Source organism: Rana temporaria, chromosome 3 (genome assembly GCF_905171775.1).
Source record: "Rana temporaria chromosome 3, aRanTem1.1, whole genome shotgun sequence".
Classification (NCBI taxonomy): domain Eukaryota; kingdom Metazoa; phylum Chordata; class Amphibia; order Anura; family Ranidae; genus Rana; species Rana temporaria.
Window position 1 is genome coordinate 192522601 of NC_053491.1, and position 17649 is coordinate 192540249.

General features: G+C 43.7%; 1 protein-coding gene across 3 annotated transcripts in view; it reads right to left on the minus strand.

Moving 5' to 3' along the window:
• Positions 1–17649, minus strand: part of MYRFL (myelin regulatory factor like) — a 180448-nt gene that overhangs the window by 51733 nt on the left and 111066 nt on the right. For all 3 annotated transcript variants that reach the window (XM_040344013.1, XM_040344015.1, XM_040344016.1), the window contains 3 exons: positions 12689–12751; positions 7299–7386; positions 5414–5488 (listed from right to left, as the gene is read on the minus strand). In XM_040344013.1, the coding sequence (XP_040199947.1) occupies positions 5414–5488; positions 7299–7386; positions 12689–12751 (226 nt within the window). The remainder of the gene's footprint in view (positions 1–5413; positions 5489–7298; positions 7387–12688; positions 12752–17649) is intronic.

Genomic DNA, 17649 nt, shown 5'->3' on the forward strand with positions numbered 1-17649 from the left:
TGTATAGACTATTTTACCCATTTAATATAACTCTATTTGCTACCTTTTCAAAAGTAGATTATGACAAAAAATTTCAACAAAAGCGAGCTGAAACACTTTTTAACTACCACGAATGTAATAAATACATTATGGATATTGGGGGAGAGACAGCATCAAAAGGGCGACATTTACCACCTGTGGATGATTAGGGGACCTGATAGTCATTATGATCCTTTAAAGAGCAAAACAGTCCTTCTGAAAACGATTTGCCTCCCTATCATGTTTTTGGAACATTGACTCACAATTAGGGTTGTCCCGATACCGATACTAGTATCGGTATCGGGACCGATTCCGAGTTTTTTCGGCGGTACTCAGACGCCGATACCCTGCCCCGATACACAAATAGAATACTTAACCCCCCCCGCCGCCGCCGCCGACCGCCGCCACCGGAGCCGCAAACCACCACCGCGATCCGCCGCCGTTACGCCGCATACCCGCTACCGCCGACTGTGTAATACGGGCGGGAACATTACAGCTTTCAATAGCTGTAATGATTGGCGCCGCGCATAGACACTCCCCCTTGCTCGGGTGAACTGTCCAATCCCGAGCAAGGGGGAGTGTCTATACACGCAGCGCGGCTCCAATCATTAAAGCTATTCAAAGCTGTAATGTTCCTGGCCGTAGTACTGTACACAGTCGGCGGTAGCAGGTAAGCGGGCCATGGCTGCATATGGGGGGGAAACATGGCTGGATGGGGGGGAGACACAAGGCTGGATGGGGGGGAGACACATGGGGGGGAGACAGATGGCTGGATGGGGGGGAGACAGATGGCTGGATGGGGGGGAGACACATGGCTGGATGGGGGGGAGACACATGGCTGGATGGGGGGGAGACACAAGGCTGGATGGGGGGAGACAGATGGCTGGATGGGGGGAGACAGATGGCTGGATGGGGGGAGACAGATGGCTGGATGGGGGGGAGACAGATGGCTGGATGGGGGGGGAGACAGATGGCTGGATGGGGGGGGACACATGGCTGGATGGGGGGGAGACACATGGCTGGATGGGGGGGAGACACATGGCAGGATGGGGGGGAGACACAAGGCTGGATGGGGGGGAGACACATGGCTGGATGGGGGGGAGACACATGGCTGGATGGGGGGGAGACAGATGGCTGGATGGGGGGGAGACAGATGGCTGGATGGGGGGGAGACAGATGGCTGGATGGGGGGGAGACAGATGGCTGGATGGGGGGGAGACAGATGGCTGGATGGGGGGGAGAAACATGGCTGGATGGGGGGGAGACACATGGCTGGATGGGGGGGAGACACAAGGCTGGATGGGGGGAGACAGATGGCTGGATAGGGGGAAGACAGATGGCTGGATGGGGGGGAGACAGATGGCTGGATGGGGGGGAGACAGATGGCTGGATGGGGGGGAGACAGATGGCTGGATGGGGGGGGAGACACATGGCTGGATGGGGGGGAGACACATGGCTGGATGGGGGGGGAGACACATGGCTGGATGGGGGGGAGACACATGGCTGGATGGGGGGGAGACACAAGGCTGGATGGGGGGGAGACACATGGCTGGATGGGGGGGAGACACATGGCTGGATGGGGGGGAGACAGATGGCTGGATGGGGGGGAGACAGATGGCTGGATGGGGGGGAGACAGATGGCTGGATGGGGGGGAGACACAAGGCTGGATGGGGGGGAGACACAAGGCTGGATGGGGGGGAGACACATGGCTGGATGGGGGGAGACAGATGGCTGGATGGGGGGGGAGACACAAGGCTGGATGGGGGGGAGACACAAGGCTGGATGGGGGGGAGACACAAGGCTGGATGGGGGGGAGACACATGGCTGGATGGGGGGGAGACACATGGCTGGATGGGGGGAGACACATGGCTGTATGGGGGGGAGACAGATGGCTGTATGGGGGGGAGACAGATGGCTGGATGGGGGGGAGACAGATGGCTGGATGGGGGGGAGACAGATGGCTGGATGGGGGAGACAGATGGCTGGATAATGGGGGGACATGGCTGCATATGGGGGGGGACATGGCTGCATATATGGGGGGGACATGGCTGGATATGGGGGGGACATGGCTGCATATGTGGGGAGACATGGCTGCATTTGTGGGGAGACATGGCTGCATTTGGGGACACATTAAAAAAAAGTATCGGTATTCGGTATCGGCGACTACTTGAAAAAAAGTATCGGTACTTGTACTCAGTCCTAAAAAAGTGGTATCGGGACAACCCTACTCACAATTGTTTCTTTTTTTTTTTTTTTTACACTGATCAACAGAAATAAACTGATATATATCAATGTGAACACAAATCTATAAAAAGTGAATGAATTAATTACAGTAAAAACAAAACAAAAAATAAAATAAAAACAATGAAAGACGGGACTGCATAATGACCCTTCGAATCAGTAATTAGTAGATACACCTTTGGCAGCAATTGCAGCCTTCAGTCTGTGCAGATAGATCTTTAAAGCAGCACCTCTGGACACTGCAAGTTTTCTTCATTCCTCCTGGCAAAATGTTTAAGCTTGGTTATGTTCTTTGGGGAGCAAATAGTCTTTTTAAAATGACGGCCACAAATTCGTTATTGGATTGAGGCCTTGACTCTGGCTTAACCATTCAAGCACATTCAGGGTTGGACTGGGACAGAAATTTGGCCCTGGACTTCACCCAGACTGGCCCACTTTGACAGGTCTCTCCCATGGCGGCCGGACAACTCCCGCACCCCCCCGGCCACCCAAGCCCTCTTTCCCCCTTCACTAGCTGTTCTACTTTATTACGGCTGGTACTGATACTCTTATAGGCAGTACCAGTGGGGAAGCTAGACATTATTTCACCCGGGGCAAAGAATCAGTTTGGTGTCCCCCTTATGGGACAAGATTTGGCAGAAGTGAGAAACTTCCAGGCCATAGCTGTTGAGTCAGCTGTATGTCCCCTCTCCCCATGCTCCTCTGTCGTCGTCCCTGCTCCTCTGATCCTCCCCCTGCTTCTTTGTTCCCCCCCAGGTGAGCGCTGCGGAAAGGGAGAGACAGAGGAGCGGAGGGGGGCAGCAGTCCGCTGTCACTGAAGCCGGCCCACTGAGCCATCGGCCCACCGGGAAACTCCCTGTAGTCCCAATGGCCAGACCATCCCTGAGCACATTAACATTGTTGTTTTTCAGACAATCTTGTATAGCTAGTAGAAGTTAATCACATTTATCTTGACTTGTTCATTAGGAAGTTTCATAGTTTCTCCAAATCACCTCTTCAATTCCTAAATAAGAGGTCTGGAAAAGCTACGAGGCATCTTCAATTTCACAGAAAAAGTCCAGTTGAATGTGACTAACCACTACTAGCTTTAGTATAGCCCCATTCTTATGGACTTTTGGCTTTATACTTGGGGTCATTGTCTTACTATAGGACAAATTCATAAAGCAATTCCTTCTTATGTATACATTTGACATGAAGAACATTGTTTTCTCCTCAAAAAAATACTTGTGGAATGCCTACTGCAGATTTACTGTGGCAGAGCCACCCCACTGCACTGGATCACGTCCATATAAGTGATCCAGCACTTTCGAGTAGGGGGAGCACGCATGCGCTCCCACCACCCTGGCTGTGCTGCCATTCACTACAACACAAGCTTCAGCAGGTCCTGGCCAATGATTTATGACTGGAACCCATCGGTCAGCTGAGCGAATGACAGGAGAGAGCCGTGTGCAAGTAAGCAACATAGTGCTCTCTACTGTTAGCAGTGATGCGCACTTTTTTTCTCCCTGCCAAGCAGGGAGTAAAAGTTGTCACATTGCTTAGTAAAAGCACCACACAGTAATTATTTTTAGGCACACATTTAACCCTTCGATCGACCTAGATGTTAACCCCTTCCCAACCAGTGTCATTAGTACAGTAACAGTGTATATCTTTAGCACTGATCACTATATTAGCGTCACTGCTGATGCCAGTGGAAGATAGCCAGTTTCCCCCTCAGCATCAGTTAGTTTCAGATTGTCTGTCGCACTATCGCAGTCCCATTAGAATTCACTGATCACTGTCATTAGTAGTATAGTATAAAAAAAATTCACTATACACTTGTTTTGTTACCGATGTACGAGAATACACTTTGGTCAAAATTTATGAAGACATTTTTTATTTTTTTCTATCTATGGGATTTTTTTTAAGCAGAAAGTAAAACATATTGTTTTTTTTTTTCAAAATGTTCAGGTCTTTTTTCATTTATTTTGCAAAAAATAACAGTGGTGATCAAATACCACCAAAAGCTCTATTTGTGCGAAAAAAGTTATATAGATTTAGTTTGGGTACAGCATGACCGTGCAATTACCAGTTTAAATAGCGCAGTGCTAAATGTAAAAAAAAATAGTTTTCTTCTCCCTTAATTCAAGGCACAATACTGCTTGCAGAAGCTAATGTGCAGCCCACAATCTGATGCCAATAAAAATGTACCTGTATGTGGCAATCCTCTCTACAGAATGCTGATCAATAGAGCAGCCTATAAACAACAAAGTATTGTATTTCATCATGGGAGAGGGCAGGGTGACCTTTTCATTCCTGGTTCAAACCCACTCAGCTGAGAGAGTGTTATCATGCAACATAAAAAAAAACTTCAAACTAGTGCACATTTCAAAACTTTAGAACAACATAATGTGAATTTTTATCAGTTAAAGTAGTCATTTTTTCTAAAAATGATGGCGGTGTTTTTATGTGACTATTTTAGTTACAGGACCTTTATCCCACCCGAAGACTGTCTTTTACTGTGGCAGACAGAATAGGAAATGAAGCAGCAACCACAAATGACTTTGGATAGTCCTGCTCCAGACTTAAAGGAGTTGTAAATAAAAAATGTTTTTTTTTATGAAATGACTGTTTACAGGGTATAGAGACATAATAGTTAACTGATTCCTTTTAAAAACGATTAAAAATAGATAAAAATCAATAATATAATGTACCTGTAGTTTCTAGTTTTGTTTTTGCATGTTGTTTCCTGCCTCTGCTGTACAGAGCCACAGAGTCAATACAGGGCAGTGATGGTTTGGAAAACGAAACTGATTGGTGCTGAGGGCTTTTAGACACACAGTAATCACACCTCCTTGATTAGTGACCACACAGAGAAAGCTCCCAGTACTGTGGTCATCAGGAAACAGACAACCAGGAAGTGTGGAGATCAGAGAAGAATTACAGCAACTTGAGAGCAAAAACAAACAATGAGGACATGAAAACAGCACTGCATTAAGGTAAAGGAAGCTATTAAGATAAAAAAAATTCCTTTACAAATCCTTTAAGGAAATCACTTGGGAGGGTGGGGGGTCAATTTTTGTAATGGCAGCCCCAAGAACCATAAGTCTATTTTTGAGTTTAGGTCTGTTTTAAGACAGCTTACTACATAACGATTTGTGTGATTTAACTTACTTCATTTCTAAAGTTATGCGCATATTGGTTGGAGTATACTTGCTCACTGGAATGATGTAACTATAAACTCCAGACCTAAAACAAAGACATATAAGTAATCAAAACAAGTATATACATAATAAAATAAGTTACATAATTACTTGCAAAACTGTTTTACAATTAAAAGGCTCCTTATAACTTTGAAACATTTTACAGTGATAAATGTCACCACCCCAATTTACTGTTTATAGGAGGCATTATGCCCCATACCAAAAATCTCCTGTGGCTTTCTAGGGTGCTTCTGGTCTTCATATGTCACTACAATGTTAAGGATTGATAGGGTACAGGTAAACGTTTAATGAATCCTAAATGTAAACAATCCCATAGATTAGAGCAATGGTAATTAACACTGTACAGAGGGGCCTTAAAATTTGGCAAATATATGCAAAGTGAGATATTCTGGTTTTTATTCAAAGTAAAGAAGCAGGAATTACTTAGGTGTATCTTGCTAGTTTACATGATAACATTTTGTATATAATACTTGGGCAATGGTTCCTCCCATTGTGCAACTTCTCTGTTAGTTACAAAAGGCTGAGCATTTACCATTGTCCATTTATGTTTATTAAGCACACACATCCCCATCATCAGCAATACACAATAAAGGGTGAGGTTTTTGCAATTTATTTTTCATTGACCTAATCTTACCTTGTGATTTTTTCTTAGCCTATGTGGAGAGTGTGTGGCTCATACTTGAAGTCCACAGCTACGCTAAATTATCTGTAGAGAGCTCTGAAGGGATATATACACAAACTCTTGACGCTGCCCTCTCTATTTACTTCATTCTCCCTGGATACCTAAGACTACTATCGGTCATTCGAGGTCAGTTATACAGATATCATCTTTTACACCTTTCAGTCCTTCGCTCCCCACCCCTTTCCCCCTTTGTCCTTTCCCTCTCCCTCCCCCCTGTTCCCTCATGCCCTTCCTTTTTCCCCTTTCGCCACATTCCCCCTCCCCCTTTTCTCTCCCCCATTCCTTCTCCCTTTCCTCTATCTCCCCTCCCCCTCCCCTTTCTTTCCCTCCCCCTATCTCCTTCACCCCATTTGATCATCTGATCTATTAGATATCTATATCATAAGTGACTATACTTATATATAAAACATTTTTTACAACAGTCATATTTGCTTTATGTGCCCCCCCACCCCCCACATCCGCCGTATGAAAACTCTGGGTGTTGTTTTGATGCAGATTCATCGGTAAGCTGCAGCTTTGGAGCTTTTCCCTCATGTCCCCATTTGTAAATTAAATGTTTAGTATTTATGCATCTACAGTATGCGTAACTGTTATCGTTTGCTTACCATATGTATTTTTATCAATCCACTACAGACAAAAGTCTCCTGATGAAGCTGCATGGTCCGCGAAACATGCTGAGAATGAGTAATGCATGTGATGTTGGGATATATTTCCAAGTGGCATTAGAACATATATCTGTATAACCTTTTATGTTATTCAGGGATATGTATCCTTAATTTTAATATTTCGTATTAATGAAATATATATTTTTATGAAATTTGTGTACTCTGTTTAAGCTGGTACCATGATATTTCATCTCCTTTTTCCCCTTTCCCCTTCTTGGTGACCTATTGGGAACAGGTTTTCCTTGTCCCAATCTCCTCAATCAACAATACAGAGAATTTTAACCACTATCTCAAAGACAGTGTAGAATATTTTTTAAAAATGCAAAAAATAAAACTGTATTTATCCGTCTCCAGTTTACAGAAATTCCAGAACACAGCCTGTTGCAGTCAAACAATTATTAAATTATGGTTACAATAAAGGCAAACTGTTTATGTAAGCCAGAATAACCTCTAACTGGTGTGATGTGATAGCTGTATGTTCCTCTTACCCACACTGCAGGTTTTTTTTGCAGTAGTGATGATCAATTACTTGCTGATTCTCTACAACCTGTATAGAGTTGATCGTTGTATCAATCCCTGAAATAGCAAAGGGATAGTAATATAATGAACATACTAGTGATGTATGCATGTAAAGTAGTTATGAGTCCTTGAACAAATGTATTAAACAGTTAAGAAAGGGCATTTATTGAATACATACAATAATGTTCCGATATTTTGGGGGTCAAAGTCTTTCTCTTTCCATAATCTGTGTAGTAATTTCCTCTCTAATAAAACCATGTGTGCCAATTCTGAGGTCCAAAATATTCTAATAAAGTAAATCTAAGTGTAGCGCCCCCTTACTTTCAGTATGGGCACTACGCTAAAGTTAGTGGGGAATGGGAGAGTTATTTTGCTCTCATTCACAATTTGCTAAATTGGGACTTCTGTCATTCCAGAAAAATCCACTGGGTCAGTCTGTGCTCCAGGGATGCGGCACCATCCCTGGCCAGCAGTTGGCGCCAGAGGGGTTCTGGCAGAGTAAGTTTTCCCCAGCAGCCAATAAGAGGAGTTTTTCCCTTGCGGGGCATGCTGGGGGAGGATGTGTCTTTGGCAGGTGTCGTGTACTAGGCAAGTTTTCGCAGGGTCCCGATTCCAGGTGCGGCATCCACCTTCAGGGTGCGGGCATCCAGGCCAGAATTGCAGGCTACACAAAACCTCATCCGGAGGTAAAAGGGGACTCCAGTGACATACTGGGTGCCCGGTTCTATTGAAAGGATCCCAGGCTGGGTGCCGTTCGATTGGGGGGTCGGCTTGAGGGGAACCCAGATGCAGGTTGTCCAACAGGGTTCCCCGATCTGGTGACCGGAATGCTGACAGGTACGCTTTGCTGTCATCTGGTCACCTATGCTAAAACCTACTGGGAGGATTCGCTCCAATCATCCATTTAGCTCACCTAAAGTAATTGGCCTGTGGCAGAGGCCCTAGAGCCAGGTCTGTGAGAGAGATCTGTTCCTCCCAGCAAATCCAAAGTGACACCTCAGCTGCCAGGCTTGTGAGAGGGGTCTGTCCGGGGGCACTTTCCCCACTCAGAAAGAGTGGCAACAAATCACAATTTGATACTACTGAGAGCAGGACTGCTCGGTTCATATCCAGGCCTGATATCGCAAGGTTCTCCCTTTTCTCCTCATCAACCTTTTCTTCCCATTTGAAGTTGATGTTGGCCGAGTTGGCCAGGAAATAAAGCATTGGAAAACCCTTTATTCACTGTCTGGACCTTCGCTCACTGCTTTGTTCTCCAACTGCACCCATACGCCACATTAAGGTAACTCAATATGCCGATCCCAATAACAAATCAGCGGCTCCTTCGGGTGTAGCGCTACATAAGTAAAGAAAAAAAACATACCCAATATAACAAGGCCATCTGAATGTATGCGATAACAACGTATTGATAAATGACATCATGAAAAAAATAAAACAGAGCATGAATGAACGCCTTTTATTATTTCTTTATACTAAAATATATATCTGCATCATCTTTAGTGGCAATTAAACCTTTCCAGGCCATTTACTACCTTCAATGGGGTAGACAATGAATTACCAATTTAACTTAACTTGCTTTTTGTTTACTTATGTGGATAGTATAAGAACAAAGACAGAAAATGTAAAAGTACACCAAAACATTTTTTTATATTGTGACATCAGCCTAATTCAATAAGTTTGTAGAAAATTGTAAAATGGTAAATGAGTTGTAAAAAGGGTAAAGAAGTCTTAACTGGACATTCGTATTTTGCAGCATTATTGTTGTAGGTAAATGGGTATTGTTATACATACAGTGGGCAGACCACTGTAGCATCACAGTGAGTTTCTGCAAGTTATTGCTAAATCCTTGTAATCCCAAACTAGAGCTTTCTGTGTTTAACAAGGTAAAAACAATGTATAATAATAACAATACTGATGCTAGTAAGTCTTCAAGGTATGTCTATCCAAAACCTATATTTCAGTTTTTGGTACAAACTAGAGCAGGGGGTCTCCAAACTGCGGCCCTGGGGCCGTATGTGGCTCCTTGCTTGCCTTAATGCATCCCTTGGGGCATTATTCCATCCAATTTAAGTGGGGCATAATTCTTGTTGCTGACACCAATGGGGCACTATTCATCCAACGGACACCATCAATTTTTTCCATTAACACCAACGATGGGGCACCAAAGATATGGTATTATTTACTCCCACTGGACATTTTTTACTCCCAACGACCCTAGTCTGGCCCCCTTAAAGTCTGAAGGACCATAAACTGGCCCTTTGTTTAGAAAGTTTGGAGACCCCTGTACTATAGTGTTAAACCAACCAACAGCTTGCATCTTTTGGTTGCTTCGTTAGTAAGAGCCTGTACACCTAATGCAGCCATTACAAGGTGATTTTAATATAGGATTTTAAATGATTTTTTTAGAATCATTTACACCAATGTGCTTTCTTGCAGTAAATTGGGAAAAGGTCTCACATGCTGCACTTTTGGTGCACTGACCTCATTTTACCTATCAAGTCAGTTCAAATGGGGTGCTTCAAAAATGCAAGGCAAGGCATTTGTGTTCTGATGTGAACAAGCCCTTAAATATTTTTATTAATGTGACTATTTTTTATTTTTTTTCCTCCTACCAGACCTTTATTGTCTTTTATAAAGACATTTTTATGTTTATAACGTCAACAAAGAATGGCAGCAAATACAAACAATGTGTTTAATACATATATTCTATTTTTGTGAAATGGTTTTAGCTCTTTTACACATAATGCTGATGATATTCTGCATTCATGTGTATGAATATGTTATCATTTATTTTTTTTAAATATAATATCCATGGTTCTTTTAGCACATTTCAAATTTTTGAACTTGTCCTATACATACTTTATGAAGCATGTACGTTTCTATTGTGATGGATTTGTAATAAACTTACCAACGGATGCATACAGAAAATAATGTATGTACTGATGTGTTGCACCATTCTATTAGCTGACTAACCTTATACAGGAGGCGACACAAAAAAGAGATGCTATTATTTCTGTATCAATTTGATATATAGTTATTGCACATAATAGCTACTTAATTATAGCCATTAGTATTAAAGTTCTGGAAAAAGGAATGCATGAAGGGTCCTTAAATATTAGGTGTTGTAGATAGCATTTATATAGATGACCCTATAAATTGCAAACTGAACTCACCAACTAGAGTTCGGTTCATAAAAGCCTCGAGTACAGGGATTATGTTGTGAAACAGTGCCCTCTGCTGGACAGTACCAGTATTTGTGAGAACAAATATAATAGTGTCATAGAAGAATTATTATATAAAAACTATACATTTATTAAGGAGCAAGATAAGCATCTTTAACCAATTAACCCCAGGACCATATTGCTGGTCAAAGACCAGAGCACTTTTTGCGATTCGGCACTGCGTCGCTTTAACTGACAATTGCGCGGTCGTGCGACGTGACTCCCAAACAAAATTGGGGTCCTTTTTTTTCCACAAATAGAGCTTTCTTTTGGTGGTATTTGATCACCTCTGCGGTTTTTAGTTTTTGCGCTATAAACAAAAATAGAGCGACAATTTTGGAAAAAAATATATATTTTTTACTTTTTGCTATAATAAATATCCCCCAAAAATATATAAAAAAAAAGATTTTTTTCCTCAGTTTATGCCGATACGTATTCTTCTACATATTTTTCGTAAAAAAAATCGCAAATAACGTTTATTGTTTGGTTTGCGCAAAAGTTATAGCGTTTACAAAATAGGGGGTAGTTTTATGGCATTTTTATTAATTTTTTTTTTACTAGTAATGGCGGCGATCAGCGATTTTTTTCGGTACTGCAACATTATGGCGGACACTTCGGACACTTTTGACACATTTTTGGGACCATTGGCATTTTTATAGCAATCAGTGCTATAAAAATGCATTGGATTACTATAAAAATGACACTGGCAGGGAAGGGGTTAACACTAGGGGACGGGGAAGGGGTTAGGTATGTTCCCTGGGTGTGTTCTAACTGTAGGGGGGGTGGACTCACTAGGTGAAATGACTGATCGCTGTTCATACATTGTGCTCTGGTCAGGCAAGTGCTCTGGTCAGGCATTTCTCCCCTGACAGGACCGGGAGCTGTGTGTTGCCCCTTGTAGTTAGACAATATTTGCTTATCCTAGCGTCTAGCTTTAAAGTGTTTCTAAAACTTAAACATTTCTTACCATAATGAATTTCCTACATTATGGTAAAAAAAATTCCAGTAGAAGTATCCCCCACCCCCATATATTATGAGTCCTCACTTATTCCAGCACTGTACCTGTCTGTAGTGGCCCTCTCCTTGCTTTCACAGATTTCGTTGAGGCAGCAGGAGTCAATTGACTCCCGCTGCTGGCAGTCAAATCCTGTGGTAAGGGAGCCGGGGGCGGAGTTTAGGTGTGCTAAGTGTTTCTAGGGACGCAGGCAGTGCAGCTTGGGATTGAGCCTGCACATACACACCCATAAGAAGTGGATTCCTAGGGGGTGCACAGAGAAGAGGAGGGTTTAGGAGTGCCAGGTGGGACCCCAGAAGAGGAGGATCGGGGGCTGCTCAGTGCAGTTCCATTTCACAGAGCAGATAAGTATAACATGTTTGTTCTTTTTTTTCTTTAAATAAGACTTAAAGCGGAGGTTCACCCATACCTTACACATTTTCCCCTTTGCTTTATGCTCGTTTTGTCTAGGGGAATCGGCTATTTGTTTTAAAATATGATCCGTACTTACCCGTTTACGAGATGCATCTTCTCCGCCACTTCCGGGTATGGGCTGCGGGAATGGGCGTTCCTTCTTGATTGACAGTCTTCCGAGAGGCTTCCGACGGTCGCATCCATCGCATCACGATTTTCCGAAAGAAGCCGAACGTCGGTGCGCAGGCGCAGTATAGAGCCGCACCGACGTTCGGCTTCTTTCGGCTACGAGTGACGCGATGGATGCGACCGTCGGAAGCCTCTCGGAAGACTGTCAATCAAGAAGGAACGCCCGCTCCCGAAGACCCATACCCGGAAGCGACGGAAGAAGATGCATCTCGAAAACGGGTAAGTACGGATCATATTTTAATACAAATAGCCGATTCCCCTAGACCGAACGAGCAGGAAGCTAAGGGAAAAAAAAAAAAAAAAAGGAATTGGTTGAACTCCCGCTTTAACAATCACTTTAAAGATAAAATAGGGTGATACAGCGAGTCTCACAGTGTACTCTTAGATTTTCTGCTTAAGAAAAAATACAAGACCTTATGTAGAGTAGAGCACAGTGACAGTTCACCCTAGCAATGTACTTGGTCAAAAGTAAAACATTTTTTAACTATTTTCATTACAGGAGTATGAATTTAATCTTCAACATACAGAAAATATAACTTACAGTCACTTGAGAAACCAGGTTTATCAATCCGCCTCATTTCTGGTAAACCTTTACTGTTATTTCCTGTAAATAAACCATATTTATTAAAATTTGTATTGTTATTTTATTCACAGTTGATTCTGTCATTAAATACATGTAAACTAAAATTAGGAGAGGGCAAAAGCTCCAGTGGACCGTTTTCATCGGGCGAACCGATCGTGTGTGGGCTCCATCGTTTTTTTTCCCATCAGTGAAAAAACTTAGAACCTGTTTTAAAATTATCTGATGGTTAAAAAAACGATAGAAAAAAACGATCGTCTGTGGGCAAGTCCATCAGTTAAAAATCCACGCATGCTCAGAATCAAGTCGACGCATGCTCAGAAGCATTGAACTAAATTTTTCTCAGCACATCATAGTGTTTTACCTCACCGTGTTCTGACACGAACGGATTTTTAACTGATAGTGTGTAGGCAAGACTGATGAAAGTCAGCTTCATCGGATATCTGATGAAAAAATCCATCGGTCCGTTTTCATCGGATGAACCGATCATGTGTACGTGGCATTAGTGTAGTGCCAGTCTTTTGGGGCGAACTGGGCTGAGAGGCAAATTAGTCTAGCGCCCCCATAAAGCAACTGCACTCCTTCTGGTATGCGGGTGGCCGGCATTCCGCAACTGGGGGAGGGGGGCGCTGCTTCTAATTTTGACTGTCCTATCATCCTGGACCACAAACCTCCCTCACTGTGCTATAACTTTTCTTCTGCACCATTGACATGGTTATATCCTCTTAGTCCTCTCCATAAAATTATCAGAAATTTGTGCTTAAAGTAGAACTATAGGCAACACTTTTCTTTCATTTTGGATAGAGTAAGGGGGGGTTATAGCCCCTGTCAGTTTATTTTTTACCATCCCTGTTCCATTGCAGAGATTTCCCTTCACTTCCTGCCCCATAGCCAAACAGGAAGTGAGAGGAAATCTATGCAAATTAATGGGAATTCATTGCCCCTCCACCCCAAGGCCCCTCAGAACTCGAAAATTTCAGGGCGGGTCTTAAACAGCAAGGGGTGTGGGACATATTTAAATTAGGGGGTGCACGAGTTTAGTCAGGCCTATGAGTGAGTGAGAAAACTTACATAGCGCAACACATGCTAACTGAATCGCCTCTGGGCGCTGTATCCATTCCATGGGTAAAACCCTTTGACCTCAGAAGAGATGGGTTTTAATCTTTCCCCTGAAGGCCAAGTGGTCCAACTCCAATCGGATGGTGGTTGGTAGAGCGTTCCACAGTCGAGGTCCCTGGACTGCAAATCTTCAATCTCCTTTGGACTTGTATCTGGCTTTGGGTATCTGAAGTTGGTTTTGATTGGTGGATCGCAGAATGCGATTGGGGTTGTGGGCTTTTATTTTTTCGCATAGATATTGGAGGGTGTTTCCTTGAATACGCTTGTGCATTAGGCAGAGTGCCTTAAGAGTGATTCTGTCTTTTACTGTCAACCAATGAAGGGCTCTCAGTGAAGGTGAGATTGCTTCCCATGTTTTTTTGCCAGTCACAAGTCGAGCGGCCGTATTCTGCACGACTTGCAGACGAGTGATTTGGTATTTGGGGAGTCCGAGATAGAGGGCATTTGCATAGTCAAGTCTGGAATTGATGATTGTTCCCACCACGACTGCAATGTCTTCTTTCGGGATAAATGGGGTGAGTCTGCGTAGTAGGCGCAGCAGATGGTGCGATCCGCTGACTACTGACCCTATTTGTGCATCCATTGTCATGTAGGTGTCGAAAATGACTCAGAGACTTTTGACTTTGGTGCTAGGGGTAATAGTTTTACCCAGAATGGGCGGGGGTGTCCATGTCGTTGCGGAATGATTTTTTCGGTTGGCGTGAAACAGGAGAAGTTCTGTTTTCGAATCAAAGAAGGTGGTAATGTCTGTGCTGTGTAATGCTGCCTCTAAAATATAAGCAGTTGAAAAGGGGGGAGGGGGGCCAAGGGGGGGGGGTTGTGGGGTTGTGGTGTAATTGGGGAGGAGGGTGGACCCGTAGGACGGAAAGGTGGGGAAATAAATTACAAACAGAATGGGTAATGCAACCTTCAATGCTAATGGCTAAGTGAATTAGTACATATAATGCACAAAATAAACAAATCAAGGTGAGTGAATGATTCAGTGAATACACATGACAGTCCCAATTTCAGTCAGAGGAGAAAAGCAGGAATCCAAGTGAAACTTGTAGCATGGATGGATAAGTGAATAGTCTAGAGTGAAAGTTCCAAAAAGCCAGATCTGTAAAGATGCGCAGCAAAACGAATCCAGAAAACGTGCAGCCCACACCGTTTGTGATCCTAGCAGCTTACCTCATAGCTGTTACATAAAGCTAAACCAAGATAAAACGCTTCAACCTCTTAGTAGATGGATACCTTCCTGGAGTGTGAATGGGTGAATCTAATGGATTTCAGTCCCAGGCTGTACATGTGGGAGATACAATGAAGACACTATAGCTTAGTCCTGTCACCACTAAGGAGCCTCTGTTACAAGTAAGTGAGTGTAAACTTACACAGTGCAATAGGAGGGGGTGCCTATCTCCACGAGCGGCGAGCTCGTCAAACTCCTGACTTCTCTCTGCCAAAGCTTTCTCCCATCCACATCAATAACGTCAGCCGCTCAAACGAAAGTGGTAGGGGCGGGGGAGAGAGAAGAAGGCAGGCACATCGCGTGATAACGTACAGGTTTATTAAAACGAGGGTAAAAACATCTAGTAAAAACTCACATGGAGCAGTCTTTGAGGCGGTCACACATCCACGAGCTCCGAGCTCGTCTACCGTCCGTCAGGTGCTGAAAACCAATCCAGTGCTCAAGTCCCGACGCGTATTCGTCACACCACGTGACTTCATCAGGGGATCTGTTTTCGAATCGTTGAGTTTGAAATAACTCTTTGTCATCCAGTTTTCTATCAAAGTCAGGCATTTCTCTAGTCCAAGAGAATGATCCTTTTTGTTGCATATGCGAAAATATAGTTGTGTGTCATCTGCATAAGAGTGGTAAAGTAGCTTCTGGTTACTGATGATTTCAAAAAGAGGGCAGAGATAGATATTGAACAGTATGGGCGACAAAGGGGATCCCTGAGGGACTTCCGCATGATACCGTGCGTTTTTCAGAAGTGAAAGACCCCAGTTTCACTATTTGTGATCGGATTTCCAAGAAGGAGGAGAACCAGGGTAAATCACATTCTGCGACTCTGGCTACTTCAGCTAGCCGAGTCAGTAGTAGTCCATGGTCTACAGTGTCAAAAGCCGCACTTAGGTCCAACAGTATCAGGAGACAAGATTCTCCTTCGTCTGTGGCCTCTAGAGCGTCATCCTATATTTTGAGCAGCGCCGTTTCTGTTCCGTGACCCGGACGGAAACCTGATTGAAACGGATCGAGTAATTTAAGAGTGTCCAAATGATGTTGTAACTGTTGTACAACTTCTTTCTCCATTACTTTGGAGAAGACATTTAGACCTGTTATGGGTCTATGGTTGTTTGGGTCTTTGGGGTCGAGGGTATTTTTTTTTAGAATTGGTTTTATTATACCTTGTTTCAGCAAGGTGGGCACCATGCCCTCCTTGAATGATTGGTTTATGAGCTGCGTGATAGCTGGTGCCAATATATCAGCATATTCTTTCAGCAGTTTAGTGGGGATGATATCATTGGGCGCTGTACTGTTTCGCAGAGTACCGATGGTGTTTTTTGTGGCATCGATGGAAATGGGTTTTAGAGTGAAATTAGTTAATTGCGGTGGTTTGTAATTAGGGAAGGGGTTGGTGACGGTTATATTTTGCTGAATACTTTCACAGATTTTTACCCAGCTCTAAACAAGCTGGGTTCATAGTCTGAGTGACCAGCTTGCAGAGTTTGCGGGGGCGGTTTAGGGCATTGGCGATGATGTTGGAGAAATGTTTTTTTTTGGCCATAAAGATTTCTTTGTGGTATTTCTTGGTTATTATCTTATAAATGGTGTGGTTTTCCTCTGTAGAGCTCCTTTTCAAAGCAGCTTCTGTTCTTCTACGCTCTTGTTTTAGCAACGACAGCTGGTCGTTAAACCAGCTGGAGTTGTTTTTCTGGATGCATGTTTTGCGTTTTGGTGCTACTAAGTCGGCTGACTGTAGTAGCGCCTTGTTGATGGCGTAAAGTGTTTCTGTGGCTGTTTGCTGTTGTTGGATTGTTTTATTTTGTTCCCTAGTGTTGTTTTGAAGAGTTCCGAGTGGAGCTTCTTCTGAGATCTAGTCCAGTGAGTTGTCACCGGTTTTATCGTTTTTTTTGGGGGGGGGGCGTATTTGGTAATTGTGCATTTAATGGCATGGTGATCAGTCCATGGTTGCGGCTCATTTTCCAGGATGTCGATTTCCAAATCTTGTTTGAAAATGAGATCGAGTGTATGACCTGAGGTATGAGTGGACCCATGTATTAGTTGCTGCAGACCTAATCCTTCCAGATGGTCGATGCAGGCGTTGGCGACGGGGTCCAGTGATGAGTTGGCCCAGAGGTTGAAATCTCCAAGCAGCAAGAGGTGTTTGATGTTTAGGGAATAGGTGGAGATGAACTCTGTCAATGACATGAGAAGGTGCGTTTTTGGACCGGGTGGTCTATAGCAGAGTAGAATATGGACCGTGTCTTGGGGATTTATTTGCAGTTGCAGAGTAAGGGTTTCCATGAACGGAAGCGAGTTTTGAAGGACTGGTTTGGTGATCGAGAGGTGAATCTTGTGGATCACCGCTAGGCCCCCCCCCCCTCTTTGCCCCACTCTGTTTTGCATTTGAATGCAGTAATTTGCTGGCACCAGTTCTCCTAAAATGGTGTTGCAGTCGGCTGAAAGCCAGCTTTCTATGATAAAGAGGCAGTCTAAGTCATGTTGAAGGATGAAATCATGGATTTCTTGTCGGTGTTTTACTGCCGATCTTGTGTTGACCAAAGCGCATGATATGTGCTTAGGCTGGCGTAAATGCGCG